The sequence below is a fragment of the Spermophilus citellus genome (genome assembly GCF_964194105.1).
Source record: "Spermophilus citellus genome assembly, chromosome: 3".
In the NCBI taxonomy this organism is placed as follows: domain Eukaryota; kingdom Metazoa; phylum Chordata; class Mammalia; order Rodentia; family Sciuridae; genus Spermophilus; species Spermophilus citellus.
Window position 1 is genome coordinate 14093267 of NC_138184.1, and position 25028 is coordinate 14118294.

At 49.3% G+C, this 25028-nt stretch overlaps 2 protein-coding genes across 6 annotated transcripts in view; both read right to left on the bottom strand.

Annotated features, from left to right (window-relative positions):
- Positions 1-12127: 12127 nt before the first annotated feature.
- On the bottom strand, positions 12128-17890 carry EPHX3 (epoxide hydrolase 3). 2 transcript variants are annotated; one of them, XM_081287283.1, is made up of 8 exons: positions 17054-17890; positions 16192-16652; positions 15940-16025; positions 15404-15561; positions 15133-15261; positions 13081-13184; positions 12854-12900; positions 12128-12755 (listed from the first exon to the last, which is right to left on the bottom strand). In XM_081287283.1, exons 2-8 carry the CDS (start codon positions 16432-16434, stop codon positions 12530-12532), a joined length of 993 nt encoding a protein of 330 aa, XP_081143409.1. In that variant the 5' UTR covers positions 16435-16652; positions 17054-17890; the 3' UTR covers positions 12128-12529. The 2 variants fall into 2 exon arrangements, with proteins under 2 accessions (XP_081143409.1, XP_081143408.1); XM_081287282.1 differs by having other exon boundaries at positions 12854-12990; positions 17054-17889.
- A 2909-nt stretch (positions 17891-20799) lies between these two features.
- BRD4 (bromodomain containing 4) overlaps positions 20800-25028 on the bottom strand; it is an 85698-nt gene continuing 81469 nt past the window's right edge. For 3 of the 4 annotated variants that reach the window (XM_081283461.1, XM_081283459.1, XM_081283462.1), the window contains 5 exons: positions 22906-23280; positions 22642-22772; positions 22313-22518; positions 21980-22229; positions 20800-21658 (listed from right to left, as the gene is read on the bottom strand). In XM_081283461.1, the coding sequence (XP_081139587.1) occupies positions 21590-21658; positions 21980-22229; positions 22313-22518; positions 22642-22772; positions 22906-23280 (1031 nt within the window). In that variant the 3' untranslated portion in view covers positions 20800-21589. The remainder of the gene's footprint in view (positions 21659-21979; positions 22230-22312; positions 22519-22641; positions 22773-22905; positions 23281-25028) is intronic. The other variant, XM_081283460.1, reaches the window with a different exon arrangement.

Genomic DNA, 25028 nt, shown 5'->3' on the forward strand with positions numbered 1-25028 from the left:
TTTCTGAAACTTGGTCTCCCAACCCTAATTGTAATTGCAGTGTATTTACCAGATATTTGATGAGGTACTGCATTTGTGAAAAAAATATCATGTTATTAAAATGTATAATTCAAAAGCACTATTGATGTTGAATACCAGATTCCACTGCATAGTAAAACTTTTGGGGCAGAAGTACCATTGAGCTCTACCCCCAGCCCTTTTAGTTTTTTATGTTGAGATAGGATCTCTGTAAATTGCTTTGGGTCTTACTAAATTGCTGAAGTTGGCCTTGAACTTGCAATCTACGTGTCTCAGCCTCCCAAATTGCTGGGATTACAGGTGTGGGCCACTGCACCCTGCTAGGACCATTTTTTTATTTAATTGTGGGTCATTTTCTGATTCTTGTTGTTGGGAGTTCTTAAATCTTAGCATGCCTCACCAATATTTAATGCAAAAATCTATAAGCTTTCTTTCAAATTGGAACAATTGTCTGTTTTGGAAAAGATGAAATAAAAAATAATAATCAAGGGTAAAGCTTTGAAATACCCAGAAGGGAAAACTCTCCCAGCTGCTTATCTGCTTATTGTTTTAGGAGCCACCATATTTTCTTCAGTAATCAAGATAACTAAATGTGGGCCATTTTGTTAAACTTATGGGACTGCAGATCTGGGTTTTTGGCTAAAGGTTTTAGCTGTTGTAAAAATGTTATTTTGAATATATTTTTGAATTCTTAGAGAAAAGAAATAAAGACAGACAGATACAGGCATCCCCAGCACTAAGATATCAGAGATGGTCCAGAAGGAGCCACAGAATCTGGAAAGGGCACATGGAGGGGTTGGCGAGAGCTGTCTATGGCTATGGGAGGGTTACTTATTTGTTCAACCGTATATTAACTAGTGTGGATAAGGCTCTAGCTCTATGTCCTGTTCTGTTCTAGGACCTAAAGCTGCACCTTGCTCTCCTGGGAAGGGTTTCCCAGAGGAGAATCTAGAGGTTTAACCCTAAAGGAGGAGCTGGAGGGAAGACATCCCAGCAGAGGGACTGGGCTCCACCCAGAGGAGGAAGAGTGGGCAGGCCAGGGCTCAGGAGGAGGGGAGAGAGAGCAGACAGACCCTCTGGATTCTGGCTTGGTAATGAGATTGCTAAACAGAGGAATGGGTTGATTGGGGGCAGAAGTGGGGTTGAGGCACTGATTTTAAAGAGCCTAGGGGTTACCCCAAAGCAACCGAATGCTGGGGTGAGCGTAGGAGGGTTATCTGAGTAGGATATAGTCACATGGGTGCCCCAGAAAACTTTGGACATTCTTTTCAACTTCTTTTGAAATCATGTATTTATTTAGTATTAAATAATTTTAAACAGAAAATTGTAGAACAGCACAACTTCCATGAGCCTTTGTCCAGATTTATGAACCAATCATGCTTTACCACACTGGTCTTATAAACACACACACACACACACACACACACACAGTGTTCTTTGGTTGAACTGTTACAAAGCAAGCTGCAGGCCTGATGTTCCTTTGCCCCAGAGGATTTCACTGTGTTTCCTGATGACAAAGGCATTCTCCTTTGTAAACTACTCCAGTTTTTCGCCTGCAGTCCAGATTCAAAGTTTTGCTGGTTGCCTCAACAGTATCCTTTACCCATCTTTCTTTGCTGATTCAGGATCTGTTCCCAGGTCATATAGTGGGTCTCATCATCATGTTTCGTGGTCTCCTTCACTCTGATTGAGTTCCTCTGCCTTGCTTTGTCTTTCCTAACTTTGACTTTTTTTTTTTTTTTGAAAGTGAGATGAGTTGTTTCGAAGGATGTCCCTCAGCTGAATGACATCCTGGTTCCTCCTAAAAATTCAGGTTATGCATCTTTGGCAGGAACCACAGAAGTATACCTGACATTGGTCCCCAACACTGGTGATGTTCACCTTGATCACTTGGGCAAAGCTGGCCAAGTTTTCCTACTGTGAAAAGGTGCCATTTTTCTCCCATCTCACACTTTTGTTTTTTGGTTTTTAAAAAATATTTATTTTGGGGGGCTGGGGATGTGGCTCAAGTGGTAGTGTGCTCACCTGGCATGCGTGAGGCACTGGGTTCAATTCTCAGCACCACATAAAAATAAGATATTGTGTCCACCTAAAACAAAAATAAATAAATAAATATTTTTAAAAAATATTTATTTTTTAGTTGTAGCTGGTTGCCAGGTTTCTGTTCGCAACTAAAAGGCTTAGGGGTCACTCCAGGTAAACTGGGCTAACTGGGCTGCACAAAATAACCACACAAGAGACCCAAATACCTTTTTCTTTGGGGTCGCTGTGCCAGCTCCTTTGACCTTAAAGGTTGGCAGAAAGAGAGAGCAAGGGAGCATGTGCTGAACCCTTTTATTGAGGAGAAGCCATTCAAATGAGGCAAGGGGTCAGGTTTCAGGGGGCTGAGTCTATCTTCATGATGTCCACTGTCAGCAGGTTGACTGACATCTAAGTAGGCTACACCCAAGGGCATAGTAATAGATGGGGACACACACAAGGCACTTCCATGGAACATTCTACCCTAAACAGGGCAAGGGGTTATATTACAAAAAAACTGGTGAGCTTAGCTCCACCAAAGACACAGTCACTTGAACCCTAGAAGAGCAGGGCGGTCTAGCAGCATGGGTGCCTGAGGCTACATCGCCCAGCAGGGGAGTTAACTCAGTCATGGGTGAGGTTGGTCTCCCACAGGTGGTGGACACAATATCTTTATTTCATTTTTGTATGTGGTGCTGAGGACCGAACCTAGTGCCCCATGCATGCTAGGCGAGCACTCTGCCACTGAGCCACAACCCCAGCCCCTCCCATACCATACTTCTGTTTTTTTGATGGCACTAAGGGTTGAACCCAGGGCCTTGCACATGCTAGGCAAATGCACTACGGCTGGGCTACATCTCCAGCCCTTTTTATTTTGAGACAGGGTCTCATCAAGTTGCCCAAGCTGGCCTTAAACTTTGGATCCTCCTACCTCATCTTCCAGAGTAAGTGGAGTAGAGCAGCACAGCTCCATCCTCCTTTATAACAAACAATTATCCTGTCGGGAGATGCGTAGACTGTGTGGATATCCTGATGCCCATTAAACTTTCGCCCACTGTTTTTGGCATTAGAGACGATTTTCTTTGTTTTGCTTCACTTGGAGTACTGTGTATAGAATCCAAAGGAGCTGGGGCTGTAGCTCAGTGGTAGAATGCTTGCCTAGTATGGGTAAGGCCCTGGGTTCAATCCTCAGCACCATATAAAAAATAAATAAATGAAATAAAGTTATAAAATATATTTATTTTAAAAAAAATCCAAAGACTGGCACATGCTAGGCAAACACAGAACCTCTGATCTACACTCAGCCCTGATTTTCATTTCTTTTTTTTTTTTCCTAGTACTGGGAATTGAACCCAGGTGAACTTTACCACTGAGCTCCCATTCTTTTTATATTTTTATTTTGAGACAGGTCTGGCTAGGTTGCCCAGGCTGGCTTCAAAGTACAATCCTTCTGTCTCAGCCTCCTGAATCACTGGGATTATGGAAGTGCACCACCTGCCAGCATCAGCATTAACCATTTTAAAGTGTATAATTGAGTGACATTTAGTGCATTCACAGTGTCGGGCAACCATCACCTGTCTTCCATCACCCCAAAAAGTAACCCCATTCCCACTGGTAGTCATCACTCACCATTTCCCTTCCTACTAATTTGCTTTCTGTGTTTACAGATTTGCTTGTTTTGGACATTTCATATAAATGGACTCATATGAGATGTCACATTCTATGTCTGGCTTTTCTTACTAAGCATCATGTTTTTTGAGGTCTATCCATGTTGTAGCATCGATCAGTGCTTTGTTCCTTTGTGTGTATATGTGGTGCTGGGGATAGAACCTAGAACCCAGGGCTTCTCTCACTTGTGAGGCAAGAGTTTTACCACTGAAGCACCCCCCCCCCACCCCCAGAGGATTTTCTTTTGTGAGGTGGGAGTTCACTATGTTGCCCTGGTTGGTCTCAAACTACTGGACTCAAGTGATTTTCCTGTCTCAGCTTCTCAAGTTCTGGGTACTACAGGTGCCCACTACTGCACCTGGCTTCCTTTGGATGATTTTTAAAGAGTAGAGGAGGAAAGGGGAAGGAGGCAGAGAAGGGACATTAAAAAAAGAGAGAAGCAGCCTGAGGAGGTAAAGGTGAAGTTGAATGACTAACCAGAGACTGGCTTCCGAACTGACCCCCCAGCTCCAGTCCTGCCTAGACTGGCAGGTAGCACAGCCCCACAGTTAGGAGCTGAGGATGCCCTGTCACTCCCATTTTACAGGTGAACCCTCATCTGGGAGGGGTGATCCCTGCCCATCTCCTGGGCGCAGCTGCATAATGTATAGAAGAGTGGTGATTTGATTTGCCAGAGGCTTAGTAGAATAGCTGAGGTGGGTGTTTGTTTGTTGCTTTTGTTTTTTTACAATTCTGGGGATGGAACCCAGGGCCTAGCACATGCTAGGCAAGTGCTCTACAGCTGAACTGTACCCCAGCCCAAGAGTTAAGGTTTGAACTTGGGCTTAAGTGAACTCCAGGCCACATGGACTGCAGAGGTAGAATGGGGAAGCAGTGGGGGGAGGGTAGTTTGGGCAGAGAAAAAGACAAAAAAGAGTTGCGCAAGAAGGGGCACACTGACTCACAGCGAGGGTGCTGAGTCAACTGGCCCATGGGGCAGGCCCAGCTCAAGTCCCTCCCTGCACCCTTCATCCCAGGAAGAAATTCAAGTCCCCCTAGCCTGGCTTTCAGGCTCCGCTGGCTGGGCCTGCCCCTCTTTAGCCCCTCATAAGCACTCCATCCTCCCATCTTCACTTGGCATGCCTCTACTTCCTTGGCCTTTACCCAGCTTCTTCCCCCTGCCTGGGACCAAAGGGCCCTTTGACTTCCACCCCAAGCAGGAACTGACAACAAATGTGTTCTCTTTAAAAATGCACTTTTCAGCTGGACAAGGTGGCACATGCCTATAATCCCAGTTTCTCAGGAGGCTGAGACAGGATGATCACAAGTTCAAGTTCAAGGTCAGCCTGTCTCAGGGGGAAAAAAAAAAAAAGACATGCCTATAATCCCAGCAACTCAACTCTGGAGGATCAGGCAGGAGGATCACATGTCCAAAGCAGCCTCAGCAACTTAGGCCCTAAGCAACTTAGTGAGACCCTGTATCAAGATAAAAACAAAACAAAAGAAAAGGTAAAAATGTAGCCTAGTGGTAAAGTGCCTCTGGGTTAGATCCCCAAGACCAAAAAAAAAAAAAAAGTTTTTTCTACTTGTAGGGAATGTTGTGCTATTTTTTTAAAATGCTTTATTTTTCACAATTACAAACAAGACCAGAAAGTATCCTTGTACATATCTTTAAACATTCGTGTGATTGTTTTGATAGGAGTTAATAGGTTAAAAGGCATTCACAATTTTTTTTAATATTTATTTTTTAGTTTTCAGCGGACACAACATCTTTGTTGGTATGTGGTGCTGAGGATCGAACCCAGGCCGCACGCATGCCAGGCGAGCACGCTACCTCTTGAGCCACATCCCCAGCCCATGTTGTGCTATTTTTCATACTTACCACCCCTTTTTCCATTCCTGTACCTGGTGACCTCCTATTTCTTCTTCAAGGGTCCCAGGAACCCCTTCCTACCCCCATCAGAGCCTCTCTGCTCCCTGAGCTCTCAGCACATACCCTCTCTTGACTTAGTCTTGTCTAAAAGGTGCTCTAGGTGTCTGTATCCTGCTCTGTTGCCCACCTGGGAAACTGCGGTCTCCAGGGGGGCCAGATGGAGGATGAGGGTCACAGCATCCTCTAACTACAGGTAATAGGGTAGACTCTGATAACTAAGGAAGTTACCAGAAGGGTTGCTGCATAGGGTTCAAACCCCTCTCTTCAGTACCTTTCTGGGGGTCATGGGATCCAGAGAAGGTTCTGTGGCTGGAGGGGGCAAAACTAAAACCCCCAGGGAAGACCAGCTTCTCTCCTGATCCTTCTGAGAAAGAACTGTCTTTTGGAATGCATGCTCAAGGAGGCACTGAGCTCCCTGTCACAAGAAGCAACCAAGGAACTTGAATACACATTTTACTAGACAAGAAGACCAGAGTCTGTGACCCTGCTCATGCAGCAGGGAGATGCAACAGTCATGGTGAAAACACAGGCCTAATGATACTTGGGGAGTGGGCACTAAAGGAAAAAGGCACATCTGTAAAGCACCCACTCAGCAGAAGGTGGGGTCCCACTTGGCTCCAGGTTCCCGCTGCTGCCTTCCAGTCACATAGTATAGGACTGGCCCAAGGTGTTCAGATCTGTAGGGGACAGGATAGTCAGAGCAACTGTTCCCAGGCGTTGCAAGCCTGTGCTGCTCAGTTCCTGATGCGGGGATGGGCTTGAGCCCCCGTCCTGTCCCTGCCTCGGCTGGCTGCTTTGGCTGGGGACTACATTTCTTCTCAGTGAGCTCAGTCCCTGGGGATGCACAACCTGGGGCCAGGCCAAGACACAGACGCCGGCATGCTGACTGAGAACCTGAGAACGTGCCCTGGGCCTCCCCTCCTGGGACTGTAAACACCCGCTGCACCCCCTACACCCCCCACGCTGTGCGGAAGCTGTGGTTAGATCCTCACGCCCAGGCAGTGGGCCATGGGAGCCCAACAGGATCCAGCAGGGGTGAGGCTCGGAGGCTGAACCCCAGAGGCTGTGGAACCCAGCCAGGTCCACTGGAAATGCCTTCCTGGGACCCTCTGATGCTCCCCTCTGCCCAGAGCAGCACAGCCTTTCTACACCGGGTCACCTTCACCATCCTGCCTCTCAGCCTCCCCACCTTGTACAGGCTGTTCTTACAACCACACACACTGCTCCTGTTCCCAAAGGCCATTTTTACCTGTCCATTCACTCTCACTCTCCAGTTCTTCTCACTTTTATTCAGTCATTGGACATTTTCTTTATTATTATTATTATTATTATTATTATTATTATTATTATTATCAAGACTAGGATTGAACTTGGAGCTTTGCACATGCTAGGAAACACTCTACCACTGCCCTACATCCCCAGCCCCTTATAATTTTTACTGTGAGACAGAGTCTCATTAAGTTTCAGGGTCTAACCTCAAACTTGCCATCTTCCTACCTCAACCTCCCGAGTAGCTGGAATCACAGGCATCGTCAACATTTATTGAGTTATTACTTAGTGTTAGGCCCTATGTTAGATCGAGGTGACCCAAGACAGAGCCTGTTCTCCTAACAGGAGGTGGACAAGAAACGAGAAGGCAAAGAAATAGGAATTATCAAGATGAAATGGTTGTGACTGGAGGGAAGGAGGGAGTGGTTTTGGTGTGGGGAGTCAGGACAGGCCTCACTAAGGATGGAATATTATAGCCAAGAGGAGAGGAGCTGGCAAGACAAAGAGCCAGGGAAGGGTGTTCCAGGCAGAGGAAACAGCAGGTGCAAAATCCTACAGGAGGAAGAAGACAGTGGAGGAGAGGAGTAGTGAGGACGACAGAGCGAGCAGAAGGTGAAGAGCGAGCAAGAGGTGAGAGGTCAGGGAAATTGGTGAGTTGAGTCCTGAGGGGCCAAAAGGTCTGGGAATCTACCCCAAGTGGAACCTCTGGAGGATTTTGGCAGGGGAAGCTGATCTGATTCGTTTATAATCACTCGGAAAGCTTTGCCTTCCTGTCTCCCAGGGAGCCAACCCCTCTGTGTGATCCTGTCTGGCTTCCCCATCAAATTGTAAGCTCTGTGGGCATCTGTCTTGTTCCATGCTAGATGTCTAACACAGAGCTTGATGCCCAGGGGAAAATAATTGCCTTTCTTTTCTTTTCTTTTTTTTTGGCAGTGCTGGGATCAAATCCAGGGTCTCACACATGTTAGGCAAATACTCTATCACTGAGGCGCACCCCTAACCCTAATTACTGTCAGTGGAATTCATGAATTAGGAGTTGGGACCTGAATGTGCCCAAAACCAGACTTCTACCCCATCCCTAGACCTCTCTGTCTGGACACAGATATATGCAGCTCTCATTAGAGTAGCGGCTAAGTCAGAGGAAGAGATGGGGGCTCGAGGGGCTTTCCCAGGGAGGCGATGTGAGAGTTAATGGGGAAGAAAAAGAAGTGGAAAGAAGCGAATTCAATTCACTTGAGCACCTACTAGCTCTGCGGCTTTGGATGGAAGAGGAAAGGTCATTCCCACCTCTTCTGGGGGTGGAGGCCAGTCTCCTCAGGCCCTGGGCTTCAGACCATAACTGACCTTCCATGCCCATGGCCTTCCCTGAACCCCATTTCCTCGTGCTCAATTCTGAACCATGACACCCTGACGTCTCTTAACTACTTACCCTGGTCTCCCTGGCCACCTAATCTTTTCCTCCTTTCTACTTCAGAGAAGGGGAGTTTCTTCCATGGGATTTTCATTACCTCCTCCCTTGGCCATAGTCTCCTTCATGATAAAATAAGCCCACAGTCAATGTTCATCAAACATCTGCTCAGCCCCAACTCCTCTCCCCTCTCCCTGCTCTGCAGCACCCCAACTCCATTCTTTCCTTCTCCACCCACTCTATGCTTTTTTTTTTTTTTTTTTTTTTTAGTACAGGGGATTGAACTCAGGGGCACTCAACCACTGAGCCACATCCTCAGCCCTATTTTGTATTTCATTTAGAGACCAAGTTTGCTTAGCACCTCACTTTTGCTGAGGCTGGCTTTGAACCTGAGATCCTCCTCCCTCAGCCTCCCCCAGCCACTGGGATTACAGGCCTGCACCACCACTCCCAGCTTCACTCTATGCTCTCTGAAGATGTTCTTGTCCTCTAGCTCTGGATGTGTTTGGACAGTAAGAGGCACTGACAGAAGATGAAGTTGGGAGGAAAAAAATAAAGTGAGAAAGGGACATTGGTCCTCTTGGATCCCTCCTTGCAGGGTCATTTCAGCTGGCTGTATTCCTTGACCAAAGATCCTGTCCACATGACCTTCTCTCTAGGCTGTTTTTCTTCCAGTTGCCTGGGCAGGAGCACCCAGCCATGATAATGGATCTCCATAGGTGTTTGCCCCAGGGTGCTGCATGAATCCCTGTTGGTTTCCCCAACTTCTGCCCACCCCACTGATTTACTACAAGGATGGCCCCTGTAGTAAACTTGCCTCAAATACCCATTTGAATGTGTCAGTTCCCTGAACTCTTACCCCAATCTTCCCCTCCCCCTCCCTGCTGAACCTCACTCACCCCCAGCTTTTTTCCCTCCTGATTTTGGGGGAAATTTAGCTCTCCTAGATCATCAGGGGTCAGTTTGCATGGTTCAGTCCTCACAGTTGATTTCTTTTTTTAAAAAAAAAAATTTTTAAGATATTGATGGACCTTTATTTTATTTATTTATTTATATGTGGTGCTGAGGATCGAACCCAGTGCCTCACACACGCTAGACATGTGCTCTACCACTGAGCCCCAGCCCCAGCCCCTCACAGTTGATTTCTCAGCAGCTTTTGAAGCACTGAACTATGTTGCTGCTCCTTGCCACTCCCCTCTCCTCCACTGCTGGGGTGCCACACACGCTCAGTTTGCTTCCTACTTCTGTGGCCTCTCTCTTATGCCTTTCCCTTAGATGTTGGGGACCCCAGGGCTCAGTCTCAATCTCCACTGTTTGGGGGAGACTTTCGTCACTCTCCCAGCTTCAATGCCTCTCTCCCCTATCAAACACTGATGTTATATCTGTCCCAAGGGTCCAGATCCCTTGAACATGACCCAAACTTGCCTTTGTGCCTTCCCTGCATATTTGCTTTCCTCCACCCCATCCCCCAGTTCCTAGACTGGAGTATCATTCTCTACTGCTTGAAATATACCAATCCTCCTTCCAGGATCCCCACCCCGTCTTTCCCCTCTGGTCCAGCCTCCTCCCCAGCCCCCAAGTCATATTCCAGATAGGCAGGTTTGTTCAAGATCTTCTCTTGCTGGCACTGGAAGTCCTTTGCAATCCTACAGTCTTTCTATTCCAAACTTTCCTTCCAGTCTCACGGAAATGATAAACTACCCGTGCGTGGGAGCCTTCCGTAGGTCGGAGCACTTTTTCTTTTTTGCAAGGTTCAGCTCCAGGATCGCCTCCTCCAGGCTGACTTCTCTCCCTCCCTCCCGGTCAGTGCCCACCAGTTCCACATTCCAAAGGTGCCTGAACACACCCGGCTGCCAGTGTTCGGTTGTCTCGGATGGGAGGTTAGAGGTGTACAATTGGTGGCACCAACAGATGAGTGAGTGAATGAATGAATGAATGAATGGACGGCGAGTGAATGACAGAAAATGGTCTAGAGGCACGATTTAGAAGTGGGAGAGAGAGAGTCCGAGTCCCGGAGGAGCCCCAGCTGAGCTCTCGGGGTCTCTGCTCCCGCCCAAAGTCCAGCCCCGGCCGGAGAAAGGATGCACCTTGATTGGCGCGGGCTTGGGGAGGCAGGCATCCACTGAGCCTCGAGATTGTAATGGCTCACTGGCCAGAACTTTGCCCAATCAACACGATCGCTTCCTTTAGAAGACCTCGCCTCCCTCCCCGCCTGCAACCTAGAAGGCGGAAGACAGCGCCTTTTAGTTACCCTGGCAACCGTCAGTGGACCTGGGTCGCCCCGGCAACTCTCTCAGACCTCCCGTCAACTTTTGCCTGGGCCCCTCCAATCACCCAGACAACCGCTACCCGTTGCGGTCAACCATCAACCCTTCCCTCATCACCCTGGCAACCATCGCCAGACCCACCACCCCTTGGACGCCGTCTTCATCCTGCCCGCAGGCCTCCTCACCCCAACCCTAGGCTCTAAGATTCCTGGGCCCCAAGTCTCAGGGACTCCTCCTTCTGGCCCCCAAGGAGGTGGACATTGCCCCCTGCAGGGGAGGCCTGCTCTGTTGAGTTGAGCGGCTGCACTGTGCTGACAGTCCACTGCCTGTCTCTCTACTCGCATTCTTGCAGGGAACTATGGGACTGTACAGCCGCCACAGGGAGCTCTTCAAAATGCAAGCCATGTCCCTACCCTGCTGAAAACCCGCTCTGACTTCCCTTGAGAATCGAATTCAAACTCCCCACAGCCCTTGGCGGTCTGGTTAGCAGCTACTGGCCTCCACATTGTTACTCCAATAGGCAGAGCTCTGTCCCTGCCTATTGATGGTTTCCTACTCCTGGGAAAAGGGCAACCCCTCCCCACCCCCACTGGGGTCCAGCCTCTGGTTTCTCAGAGAAGTCTTACCTGAGCTCTGCCATTCACTCGAATAGCCCTCTCTCCTCCCTCTGAATTCCAGGACATGGGCTATGTCTTACAATCCCAAATTTTCCTATCCCAAACTTCACTCTTAGTCTCACAGAAATGTCAAACCACTTGTGCAAGGGAGGCTTCTGTGAGCTGGATCAAATTTTGCAAGGTTTAGCTTTAAGATGGGCTTATGGTGCACACTGTATACCTAGGACTTAGAACAATGCCTGGAATCTAAGTTGAGTAAAAGTGTGTCTCTGTGGGGAAAAGGGAGGGCAGAAGGGGTGGCTTGGCAAGTCGGGCTTTGGTTAGGCAGACTCATCCCAAAACTAGAATGAATTTCTCAGGTCTCCTGAGTCCTTATGCGGCAGGTGATGACACTATCCCCAAGACCCTAAATTCTAAAGTCAAGGAGATAGAAGTTGATGCTGGAGGTCCACCCTCCACTTCTAACCCCCTCATTTGAGGCCGGAGCCAGAAGCCTCCAGAGTCAGCAGAAACTTCAGTTAATCTGGAGCAGAAGATTCTAGGAGCCGAAAGGGAAAGTCCTCAGATCCCAGATGACCATACAGAGAGTTGGTCTCTTCCTATGCTGAGTCTAGAATCTCATGTTTGTTAACGGAGCCCAGAGATCTGAGACGGGCTGGCACAGGCTGGGGTGAGAGAACTTGACTCAACTTGAACTTGGTTATAATGGGGAAAGGGATCTTGGGAGCTGCCCTGAGTCCAGCTGGAGGGGAATCTGCATACTCACCTGCCTTCCTATGAGTGTAAGGTGGTCAGGAGATAGATAGGCAAGGAGATCCCCCACTCTTAAACTAGGAACATTCTCACTGACACTAATAGAACTTTCTGCACTAATGTGACAATTGAGCACATGAAATATAGCTACTGTGACTGAGGCACTGCATTTTAAATTGTATTTCATTTTAATTAATTCACATTTATATTGAAGTAGCCACCTGTGGCTAGCACTACCATATTGGATAGAATATTGGAGAAGACTTGAGATCCAGACTGGGAGCCAGAGACAGAAATATCAGTATATAGTCTACACAGCACCTTTGGTAAGGAGGGTCAGAAACTAAACTCTAGAACCTAACTCCATGAAGGAGAGTTCCCAGGGTCCAAATGCTTACAACACATGCATGCACACACCCATGCCTGGACTGGTGTGCCTCAGGGAATCCACACATGCATTTGTGTGCCATCCAGAAGACTTACACCCAGGGCTGATCCAGGAGTTCACCATGTATGTATACAGACTCCCACACACTGATGATGTGTTTCTGAGTTTCTGTGTGCTTGTGTACCTGGGCAGACAGGCGAGCAAGGGTCACTAGTCCAGCAGGTCTTGCAAAAAGGCCCACATGTATTGGTGCATCTCCTGGGGGTGGCTCTGGGGGATCCAGTGCCCCGCATCTGGCAGGATGTGGGCCTCCAGTCGGCCTGGCACAAAGCGTCTACTAATGGCTCCCACCAGCCCCACCTCCATGTAGGGGTCCTTCTCCCCCCACAGCAGCAGTGTGGGTGTGGCCAGCTCCTGGGGCTCCAGAGGGAAGTTCCTATGGCCAAGACAGACAGACAGACAGGCAGAAGGATGGCTACTCCTACTCCCTGTCCCTGGAACTCTTCTGCGCTTTTACCCTGGGTCCAGTCTTACCTGAAGAGGTTTCGGTAGTAGTTGATGGGCCCTGTGAGACCACCAGGCTGAGAGAAGTTATAAAGGAATGCCTCAAGTTCACTGGGGGTCAAGTGTGGGATGCCTGTCTTGTAGTGGGTGAGGGTAGTCTTCAGGATCTGGGCACAGAACAGGGCTCTGACTTCAGTGTCCAGCCTTCCTAGTCCCAACCTGCTACCCCACACCCCTAGGCCTTCACCCCACTGCACCTGGAAGTCAGACATGGACAGCAATTTCTCTGGCAGCCAAGGAAGCTGGAACAGGAACATGTAGTTCGATCGGAAGAACTGGCCAATGTGGCGTATTGAGTAGTCTGGGAAGGGAATGAGGGGAAGACAACGCAAGAGCTTGGGCCCGGAATGACTCTGCACTCTTGTATCCCAACACCCCTGTCAGGCACACAGTCCTCAAAAATATCGCCACTGCCTGCCTTGCTATGAAGACACTTGTCCTATTCCTGGCCCAGGTACCAGCTTTCTTCCTTGCCAGGTAGTCACTGTATTCACAGTGCCTCCCTCTACCTCTTCGAAGCTCCCACAGCCACCAGTATGCTTCTGCTGCCTAGGCCTGGAAGCATTCACTGGCATTTATGTGCCAGGTCTGGTTCTAGACTTTGGAGACCCAAAAGTGAATAGGACAGAAAAACTTCCTGCCCTCAAGGAGCTTTCAATCTAGAGTCGGAAACAGATAGGAAACAACAATGGTGGTGGGGGCTGAGCAGTTTTGACTACAATGGTGGGAATTAAAATCAAGTGAGGGCTGGAGGGATAGTTCAGTGGTAGAACACTTGCTTGTCTAGCATGCATGAAGCCCTAGTTTCAACCCCCAGTAAGACAAAAAATAAATAAATAATAAATAAAATCAGGTGATATGGATGGGGATAGAGTATAAATAGTAGATAGAGCCCAAGCTTAACATGCTTGAAGCCCTGTGTACAATCCCCAGGAACAAACTCACCTCCCAAAATGCCCCAAATCAGGTGATGTGATAAGACATTGGGTGGATAGAAATGACCATCTCATGCTATTATAGTAGTGGTTGCTTAGTTGTCTATGTCTTCACCACCAAGAAAGCATTCAACCTCCCTCGTCTCAGTCTCTTCCAGGTGGAACATATTTTTGTAAGACCAGGAGCCCTGGGTAGGTTACTGTATACAGGCTCCCTGTTAGAGGCAATTATTACAGGTTGAACGTTGCTCATCTGAAAATCTGAAATGTTCCAAAATTCAAAAGTTTTGAATGCTAACATGATACCACAAATGCAAAATTTCACACTGGACCTCTGATGGTTCATGTCTATAAACTTTTTTAAAAATATTTTTATAATAGATTAATATAATACCTTTATTTTATTCTTATGTGGGCTGAGGATCAAACCCAGTGCCTCACACATACTAGGCAAGTGCTCTACCAACTGAGCTATAATCCCAGCCCTCTACAAACTTTTTTTACATACAAAATTGTTAAAAACTATTCTACAGGGGGCTGGGGTTGTGGCTCAGTGGTAGAGCGCTCGCCTTGCATGTGCAAGGCCCTGGGTTTGATCCTCAGCACCACATAAAAATAAATAAATAAATACAACTACAACTAAAAAAAAAAAAAAAAACCCACTATTCTACAAATTACCTTATGTCTGAGTGCAAGGTATATATGAAAAAATGAACTATTTTTTTTCTCTTTTTTTCCCCCCAGTACTGGGGACTGAACCCAGAGGGTCTTAACCATGGAGCCACCTTCCCAGCCCTTTTTGTATTTTATTTAGAGATGGTCTCGCTAAGCTGCTTAGGGCCTCATTAAGTTGCTGAGGCTGGCTTTGCACTTGTGATTCTCCTGCCTTATCCTCCCAAGCCACTAGGATTACAGGTGTGTACCTCCACACCTGGCTGAATTATGAATTATTTCATGTTTAGACTTCAGTCCCATTTTACTATGTACAAATTGTAAAATCTAAAAATTTTGAAATCTGAAATACTTCTGGTCCTAGGCAACAACTTTTTTTTTCAGTGCTGGGGATTAAATTTAGGCCTCAACCATGCTAGATAAGCATTTTAGCACTAAGCTATAATCCTTCAACTTGTATTTGAAAGTGCTTAAAAAATGTGGGTCACTCTTAAGTGTGCTGTCATTGATTTTCAATTGAGAAGTGACACAGGGAAGGGATCCAAGTTCACTGCTATACTCCTAACCCTTGGCATGAATGGAGAAGTGCAAATACAAACGTATACCCATGTACGCTGGCACATCCCAGCATTCATGACACACCTTGGTACACTGACATGGGGGCAGCGCTGACCACAACCATCCGCTCTACCAGGGATGGGAAGTAGATGGAGAAATTCCAGGCAAGGAGAGCGCCCCAGTCATGGCTCACAAGGATGCACTTGGAGTAACCTGGAGGACAGAGGAGTTGGTGTAAGATGTCAGGTAGGAGTGAGGCAGGATGGGCAACATGAGTCCCAGCAAGGAGTAAGAATGAGGAGATGGGCATGTATAGGATGGGGGAAGCCTTGTCTGAATGGGGTTGAGTCCTCACCCAGGCCCAGGATAACATCCTGGATGTCAGCCATCAGCAGGTCAATGGTGTAACAGTCCACACCTCTTGGTGCATCAGAAGGGCCGTAGCCACGCAGGTCCACAGCCACGACATGGAAGTGGCTCTCGAACTCCCTGAGCTGGTGGCGCCAGGAGAACCTGCTCAGCAGGAGGGAGTGTGGGGGGAAGTTGAGTCAGGGCCCCCAGGAGGCACTTCCATCCTACACACAACAGAGACTGGTAACCCCACCTTCCTGCTCTGGACTTCCCAGAAGAAAGGATGGGGGAAACCCAGGCAGATGCAGAGGCCAGCTGTACTCCAAATACAGGTCAGCTTCAATCTCAATGCTTCTTTGTCCCATCCCCTCAGGGTCTACAGATCCCAGGCATCCTGGTGGTCTTCCTGCCCTCTTGGCACTGTCTGGGCCCTATAATCTGCTCTGTAACCCTAGGACTGCTCAGCCCTCATCCCCACTTCTTGGGTGCCCTAGTGGTGGGAGCTCCACCGCTCCCCAGTCCCATGTGCCCCGGACGTACCAGTTCTCCGGGAAGCCATGCAGAAACAGCATGAGAGGCCCCTTGCCGTGGCCAGCGGAGACATAGTGCAGGCGCAGACCAGAGCTCTGCGGGAGGGCAAGATGAAAGCCTTTTGAATCTTTCCTTCCTAGACTTGAACCCCCAGGACTCTGTACTGAACCGGATTTGGACTCAATTATTTCCTCTTTGCTCATCGTATCCCAAACCCTTGAGATCCCACAGCCCCAACGGCACCGGCCTGCAAGCACTTACCCTGAGGCTCAGGAAGTCATGCTTGCCCAATGTGGGGTCCTTCAGGCAAGTGGGAGCCGCTCGCCTGGGGCGCCCACAACAGCCACGTCTGGGCCGGCACAGCACGTGCGTGAGCGCGATGCAGCCATAGATTGCCCCGGCCACCAAAGCTGCCGAGTACACTAAACTCCACATGAAGGCACGCAGCAGCTTCAGCGAGAGGCGCGACGGCGCCAGTAGAGCAGTCACCACCAGCTCCGGCATGTCGCCGCGCCCTGGGATGACGACAGTGCTGCGGTCGGGAGCGTGGGTCAGGGGCTCTGGCAGCAGTGGCGAGGCGGGATCCGGCCCGGGGAGCCCACCGCCTTTGGTCTGAGGACCCTCCGTGCCGTCGGCGCTTTGAGACTCGCTGAGGAAATAGATGGTCAGCTCAAACGGAAACCGCCACCGCACAAGACTCACCTAAAGTGTCAGGTAAACACCTGGGTGTGACACAGACAAGGAACAAGTCTAGGTAGGGTGTTGGGACAGAGACCTCGAGGACTTGGCTGAGGTGGCTGGGGAGGGGCCTTGGGGGAAAAGAGGAGGCGTGGGCGGGGCCTAGGAAGGTCTGGGTGGAGCTTAAGACAGGGACTAGACCTGGGAGGACACCTGCAGCAGGTGGGTGGATCTAAAGGCAAGAGGGAAATTCGGAACCCAGACAAACGCAGACCCTGTGCGAAATGGGCGGGGCCTCGGGTGAAGGGGCGTGACATATATAGGTGGGTGGAGCATGAAGGAGGTGGGACCTAACATTGGGCGGAGAAGGCTGGAGGCTTGGCCAATGAACTGAAGTTGGCCTGTAGCTCGGCCAATGAGATAGAGAGGCGGGGCCGGAACCTACTATGGTAGATTCGAAGGCCCGGAAGCGGAAGAACAGGCAATGCTGTGGCGGTTAATCGAAGCAACCCGAAGAGGTCTCGGTCTCCGTAGCCTCGGCTACCATCCCACCCGAGTGGCTCCCGCCTTGGAGCGCGTGGCCTTCTCCTCGGCTTGACTTCGTGGGACCCAGCAGCATACTTCACCTAATCCTGGTTCCAACGGCGAGTCCTGAGTCCTCTGCCCCGTCCAGTTCTCCTGTTGGTCCAGCGGGCCCACCAGCCCGCCCCTATACGGCTGTGATTGGACAGTGGCAACCATTGATGTCCAAGCGACAGGTCCTGGACTGAGACCGGGATCTGGGCTCCGCGGGTAGAGAACAATGAAGAGGAAACCTCGACTCCTAGAGGATAAAACCAGCTTGGAAGCTGGAGGAGGGCCGGGGCGATTGGGGCCTTGGCGGCAAGAGGAAGCTGCGCCAGGCATGATGGAACCCTGGGTCAGAGCCAAGTCCCTACCAGGAGCCACCTTCTTCCCTACCTTTTGCAACCCTCCCCCGAGATTTCAGGGACGGACACTCATTTAACTCTTATAGCAACGTTATTAAGTATAGATAATATTATTATGACGCTCTTGCATTACGGATCCATGAACCTCAAGTTTCAGGACGAAGACATTTGCCTGAAGTCATACAAACAGCAACCCAGAAAGACTTACTGAGGAAAGCATTAATCTGTGGTTCCAATCCCACAGCCATTGGAAAGCTTTTAGATTCTGATGGTTACTTATAATGTGTTTCTGTGGCTACTTATTTTCCTATTTGAAGCGTTATCCACTTACTTGCATTACCACCAGTGGATACCCTTTCCAATTTTTACTTTCTTGGTTTCATCTAACTTAAAACTCTATCTTCACCGCCCACCTCTTTCCAGTTACTTATTTTTGTAGTGCTGGGGATTGAACCCAGGGCCTGGTGGATGCGAGGGAAGCACTTCACCAACTGAGCTAAATCCCAGCCTTATCTTTCCAGTTATTTATAGCGTCTCAGGAATGACACTACCGATTACACATTGCCTATATTTTTTGATTTTGGTGGTACTGGGCATAGAACCCAGGGGCACTTTACCACTAAGCTACATCTGCAGCCGTTTTTACTATGAGACAGGATCTTGATAAGTTGTTGAAATTCGTCTAGAACTTTTTATCCTCCTGCCTCAGCCTCCCAAGTAGCTGAAATTACAGGCTTGTGCCCAGCCATTGCACCAACTTTTGTTCTCTCTAGGCTTCAGCACCTACCTTTCTTGATTAGCCTGTATCATTACTTTTTTTTTTTTTTTTTTTGGTCCTGGGGATTGAACCCAGAGACTTGTGTAACTGCCGCATAACTGGTTTTTTATGTTTCATCAAATCAGACCTCTGACAACTTTATGGTCCCAGAATCTTTTCCGAGCTCTCATCTGGCTGTATGGCTGGCTGCTCTAAGTGTGTGGGAACATCTCTTCTTTAACAAACCCTGACCCTGGCACCCACTTTACCCTTCCTCCCAACTCTGCCCTCAAAAAGACAGCAGTAGTGTGCTCACTTCCATAGCACTTATACTAAAAGTGGAATGATTACAGAAAATTAGCATGGCCCCTGCACAAGGATGACTCACAAATTCCCCAAGCACTCCATAGTAAAAAAATAAATAAAAAATAAAAAGCAGTAGTCATAGAAGGGTAATTTTATATTCAGTACAAATGTTTATTTTTGCAATGAGAACTGCACAAAAAAAAAAGAACCTTTAGTATATAAGTGAAAAGTCTACGAATTCCCTTCTACAAATGTCTAAAGTGTTTTAATACAAGTCTCAGATTCACTGACATGATTATTGGCCAAGCGATCCGTGCATACAGTACAATGGGGCTTGTACACACCTCTTAACTTGTATAGGACTAAGATTTCTAGTACTGTGGGAGGGATTTGGAAATGGCCAGAAAAATTAAATAAATCCCAGTTCTAATTACAACCCAGTTAGAGAAACATCAGAGGGGTGTGGAGAAGGCCATGGCAGAGTTAAAAATCTTTAGCAGGAAGGTGCAGACAAAACTATCCAACTCAACCACTGACTCAGCCTGGGAAGTTTCTGAACAAAACAAATAACAAAAATGAAGAACGTGAGATGAGATGGAAGAAACCCCCCAAAACCAAAATATGTCAAATGTGAACTGGCACAGTTCAAACAGGCACAGGTATATGAAGTGCCTGGGGTGGGCAGGGACACTGAGGAAGTGGGGGGGCCACTGACTGGATGCCTTAACTACACCCTCCCTAGGAGGTTTGGCAGATCCTAAACAAGACAAGGAAGGATCTTCATGGTTGAAAAAGGGGAATGTGGGTTAATAAACAGTGCTAGAAATGTTTCAGTTTGTCTCCGCATACAAATAAATTATATGCTTGAACCTTACAACCTTGGGGCTGTTCTTGGTGCCACCCATACCTTGTGGCTGGGGTATGTGCGTACGGTAAGCCCACTGGCAGGGAGGCCACTTGTGGGCTTTCTGGAGTGGAAATGTGTGCGTTCTTGTGTGTGTGAGAACAAGGATCCTATTTTTGGGGAATGTACACTTACCTAAGAATATCTGGTTAACCCTGAGCTTAAATGAAAGGAGGAGTTAGGTAGAGGCAAGCAAGGTGGGATAAGTGGCCCAAATCCTTTGGTAAGTGGGGGACAAGGTGGAGGACAGCAAATAGGAAAAGTACGGTCTGGAGTTTGGCCAAAGTTCTATTGGGGCATGTCACCCACCTAGGCCAAGGTCCACAGGAAGGATGATGGGTTATCTGGGCTCCCTGTCACACCTTCAGCTTGGGGTGGCTGCTGTGAGCCTAAGTGGCTCCTGCCCAGGAAAAGCAGGAACAGGCTACAGGAAAGGGGTTATGTTGTCATTGTTGATAGTTCTTGTGGCCTAGGTCCTGAGAGAAGAGAGGAACCTTGGCCTAGCCTAGGCAACAGTTGGTTCACAAAGAAATGTCAGGGAGACACCAGCATTAAAAAAGAGAGATGTGTTTATTCCATGATCAGTACAGACGAAATGCATATTCACCGTATGAAAGTCAAACCAGTCAGTGACTCCAGAGTTTGGCCAACACTGAGGCACCAGCATCGTGGTGTAGTGGGTTCTCATGGCACTCATAACCTCGCCAAGGGCTCCAATTATTTAAAAAAAAAAATTATGGGAGGGAGCAGCCAACTGGTTGGGACTGGGTACTGGGCAGGGAAAGCCTCTGCCTCAGTCTGTGCCCCTTCACCCCCTAGTTCCTGGAGCCCACCTAATCCTCAGTCCCTTCCTTTCTTGGTTAAAAAACAAAAACAAAACAAAACAAAAAACCCCCAAAACAAAACACAGACTTGACATTAAAAACAAAGAAAGAAAAGCCAACAAATGGCAGGAAGAAGGGGATCGCAGCTTTCTGGTTTATAATTAAAAATAGACTAATAAAGAGTTTGAAACCGAGTAAAATATAGGCAGGTTTTTTTTTTTTTTGCTTTTTTTTTTTGTGGATTTTTTTTTGAGTTTTGTTTTTTTACACTGGTTTGGTGGAGTCACCAACAAACTTCAAACAAAGATATGTCAACTATGTTCACTATACAGTACAGCCACGGTCACACACTACCCACAGTGCGGTGGGAGCCGCCGCTCAATGAGACGATCACACCATTTCGGAGATAAGCAGTGCCATTGTGTCTGGAGAAGAGAGAATTAAAAATAAAATAGAATTCAACAACAAAAATATATATATATAGAAAAAAAAAAAAAAAAAAAAAAAAAAAAAAACAGAAACACAGGTGGGAAGGAACTGACTTTGGTTGGTGGCCTCACTCCCCGGACAAGGCCCGCCCACACTCATGGGACGGTCACCTCGATCAGAATTGCCATGGACACACACACACCTCCACGGCACTATTCCCTTTTGCACAAGCGAACACTTATAGAGAGCGGCTCTCAATTAAAGGCTTGTGGGGGGAGGGGAGGGAGGGGTCTGTTCAAGGCAAAGTCAGTGCCAGCAAGGGGATGTGGGCCACTGCCCTCGTCCGCTGCAGCCCACTTGGACCTGTCCTGGCCTCTTAGGAGCAAGCGGCGATGGCTAGGGTGTGGGGAAAGACTCCCATCAGGCAGGACGTCACAAACGTCATGTTCTCAGGGACAGAAAATCAGTCTCGGTGGCGGCAGCAACAATGTCCTGTGTATACTGTGTAGACATTTGGCGGAGAGAAGGGCTTCTGCCCCACACACGGGGACACAGGCCTTGAGTCCGGCCGGCACTTGCTCTTGCTCGTATTGAGGCGTGCTCTGAGCTGACGTCCTGTGAGAGGGGTGGTGGGACGTCCCTCCGGCTGGCTGTAAGGCAGATGGGCTCTGCAATCTTCAGCTGCCCTTCAAGGCCTGCCCTGGGCATAGCATGCAGTAGGGCCAGGCCTGGAGACACCCCGGCCCCTGCTACCGCCTCCACTGCCGTCCCTAACACTATGGAGAGTCAATGTTTTGCCAGAAAATCAAAGCCAGAAGTCACCTAGGCGCTCTCAGAAAAGATTTTCTTCAAATATTGACAATAGATCACTTTGAAAATTCATGTCAATCGTAGCTGCCATCTGGAGAGAAAGAGGAAGGAGGGTGGGAATGAGTTCAGGCGCCCTGCTTCTACTGTGGCTCTAAGACTTTCTCTATACCCACCACCCACGTTGTCTGGGTTTGGCCCCTCACACCTTCCCCGGGATTCTTCCCTCAGCGCCCATTCTCAAAGCACTTGGGCCATTTATGTCCCAGTTGAGCCACCTCTGAGACCAGAGGTTAGCCTGGAGTGCACTGGCAGGCCTGGGCTCACTATCTGCCCCTCCCGCTCCTAGGCCTCCTTTGCCAGTTCCTGCAGGTAGACTTCTGCCCAAGAGTCCCCACTATGGTCCCAAACTCACGGCCTCCCGGCGCCTTCGCTCCTGCTCCCGCTTCCTGGCCAATTCCCTCTGCTGGTCCAGCATGGACTGGGGCTGGGAGCTTTGGGCTTGGGGGGTAGCGGCGGCAGCCACAGCAGCAGCCTGCTGCTGCTGCTGCTGCTGCTGCTGTTGTTCCTGCCGCTGCTGCTGCTGCTGCTGTTGCTCCTGGCGCCGCCGTGCCTCCTCATGGGCTCGCCGTGCCTGCTCCAGTGCATCTTCGTCCTCTCGGCTCCTGGGCAGAGCAGGGCCCTGGGTCAGCCTGGGGCCTTGGTGTGGCCCTGAGAGCCCCGATGCCCTGCCCGGACCACAGCCCACCTCATGCGCTCCTGCCGCAGTCGCTCTTTTTCCTTCTCTGCATGCTCAGCCTGTGCCTTCAGGGCCTTCTCACGCTCTTCCTTCTCCCGAGCAGCACGGCGAAACTGTTCGAAACTATCACTTGATGACTTGGCTGTAGAGGATGGGGTAGTTGGATGCTTCTGTACCAGGCTTGCCCAGGAGCCCATGTTCTTGATTTTCAGGTCCTGCAGGGCAGAGAAATGAAGAAGAGTGAGAAGCCTACTATGCTTGAGTAGGGAGCTCATGTCCTCTAAGGTGCCTCCCTGGTGTGGAGGACCTCAGGGCAACCATAGGCCTATCATCTCTACCTTTTTGGGTGCCACTGGCGTCTTAGGCTCCTGTTTCTGTTTGTCCTTGTCAGGGGCCCCTGGAGGGGCTGCATTCTGTTCAGGGGGCCGGATCACAGGTCTCCCAACATCCACAGGCTTCAACTCAGGTCCTGGAACACAAACAGCCTGTGGGCCGGGGCCCACCTTATCCCGGTGGGGCACGATCCATGGCCCCACAGTAAGCTCATGTCTGGCACAGGGCTGGGACCCTGAGCTCCAGCTGTGGGCAAGGAGGGCACTCACGCTGGGGCAGGTGGACTGGGGCCTTGATGCTCTCTGGGTGTTTCGGGGGCTCCGGCCGCAGAGAGGGACTGAAGGGCTCACTGCGGATGATGGGTGAGTGGATTTTCTCCTCTTTCACCACCACAAGGGGTTGGGGTTGGACCACTGAGGCCTTATGCAAATCCTGAAAGAGCAGAGCCACAATGGTTGGTGAGGCAGGCAGACACCCCTGGCTGTGGTCCATGCCTGCCCCTGAGGGCTGTGACCCAGCTTGGCCCTTTACCTGCTTCTTAGGCTGGACATTTTGCTGGGGTGGAGACTGGTGGGTCAGGCTCTGGAACTGTGGCATCTGGGGGGAATGTATCATAAGCGGGGAGGGGGCTTCACGGAGGTGACCTAGGAGAGGGCACAAGGAGTATGTCAGGGGGCTAGTGTAGAGGCGACCAGCCCTGGGCCTTGAGTAAACTAGAATGGGAAGGGAAAGCCTGGAAGTAGAACCAGCATGAGGCCTGGTCAGGCTTCAAAGAGTAAAGATCCTCTACTGGGCCTGCCTGGTAAGGATTTGATTCCCCTCCTCCAAAGGGCTGAGTGCTCCCTATCTCTCAGGACATGGGGCCCTTTCAGCCACGTCCCTGGGCTGAGTGCTCAAAGGGCTTTATGGAGTCCCATGACACCAGTACTAGTATACTGATCTTTCTACATACCAGACGCAGGAAGCTTTGAAAAACTACACCTCCTGATATGTGGGGTTCTCAGGTGGGGTCCAGGGACTAGTAGTTTTTGAAAGTAGTTTTAGTTCTGAAGTGTGGCTTGGGCTAAACACAAGGGATGTCAACTCAAAAGGATGAACCTGGCTAACCTCCCTGCTTTTCCTCTGAGCAACCTGGCCTACCTGGGTGGTTGCTGAGTATCTGGGGCTTAGTCCCTGTGGGTGAGGGTGGGGATCTTCAGGATCTTTCCTAAAGTCCTATACCCTAACTCAGCTTATTTGCAAAACGGGCAAGACAGGGACAGGACTCCACCTGAACACAGCAGGTAGAAAAGATCCGGGGGGTTCAAGCTAGCCCACTATGTGGCTAGGAGAGACCCAAAGAGTTGCAGGTCAAGAGAAATTCTGGACAGCCCTGCTGCTGGCCACTGGGAAATGGACCATGGAGTACTTCAGTCTTCTCAGCAGTACAATAAGGAAACTGAAACCCAGGTCATAGTGAGCCAGCCCCTCAGGTCTGGGCAAGGAGCCAAGTCCCACCCAATCCAATGCAACCCCAACACCCTTCTGCCCAAATCCTTGCCTGAAAGAGGTCTTGCCACCTGATACAGTTTGGCTAGTTACAGCTCAGGACAAGCCACACTATCCACAAAAGTAAGCGCTGCCTTTCCAATGTGCTCTGAGTTCCACTTCATGCTTCTCACTGAGCAATCTAATTTGGTCCTATATGTTGACCTCCTCCAGGTCCTGCTTCAAAGCCACTGTCAATCAGCAAAGGTACTCCTGGGTCCTCCAAGGGCCCCCCAATTGAAGGTCCCTATCTTGGTAAGCCTGGAGTAGACCATAATGCCCCAGGCGTGTCATACCCTCATGTTACTCTCTAAAGTTAGGTCTCACACCTCCCTCCAAAAAACACTAATAAAAGTTGCTTGGAGCCTACACTGTGGCAATGTTTGTCCTGTTCTTAAAGCCTCATAACCCTGTGGGGTTGGTTTTACTGGTCTTGACACTACTTCTCATTGTAGTGGGTGGACCCCTTTGGATGTTACCATCTTCTTCTGCTGGCCCGGGTTTTAGCCTGGTTCCAGTGATCCACAGGCCACATGAATACGACAGGCTCCCATCTAGGGCTAGACCCTTGGGCCAATGCTGTAGGGAACCATCCATCTGCTGGTGGCTGTAGAGGGATGGCACTGAAAAGCTGACCAGGTGCCCAGGGATGCCGGCTGAGCCTCTGTGGAACTCTTGACAACTTAGTTTTTGGCTCAAAGACCCCAGCTGGGTTCTAACCCTCACCACTCCTTATGCCCCTTCCTAGGCTGTAGGAGTTTGAGTGGGGGTTTGGGATTCAAAGAGTTGGCCTGACGTCCTAGGCTATTGGCCTAAGCTGCCTGAAATGCCAGTTCTTCTGTCATCTGTTGATCACCTTCCTCCC

Bases quoted from the DNA above. Each gene is read 5' to 3' on its own strand.
- EPHX3 (XM_081287282.1), bottom strand. From the start codon at position 16,434: ATGCCGGAGCTGGTGGTGACTGCTCTACTGGCGCCGTCGCGCCTCTCG. The intron at 12,991-13,080 runs GTGCAGTGGGGT...TTCTGTGCCCAG, and splicing joins TGTCCATGTCTGACTTCCAG to ATCCTGAAGACTACCCTCAC. The intron at 12,756-12,853 runs GTAAGACTGGAC...TCTTGGCCATAG, and splicing joins TACTACCGAAACCTCTTCAG to GAACTTCCCTCTGGAGCCCC.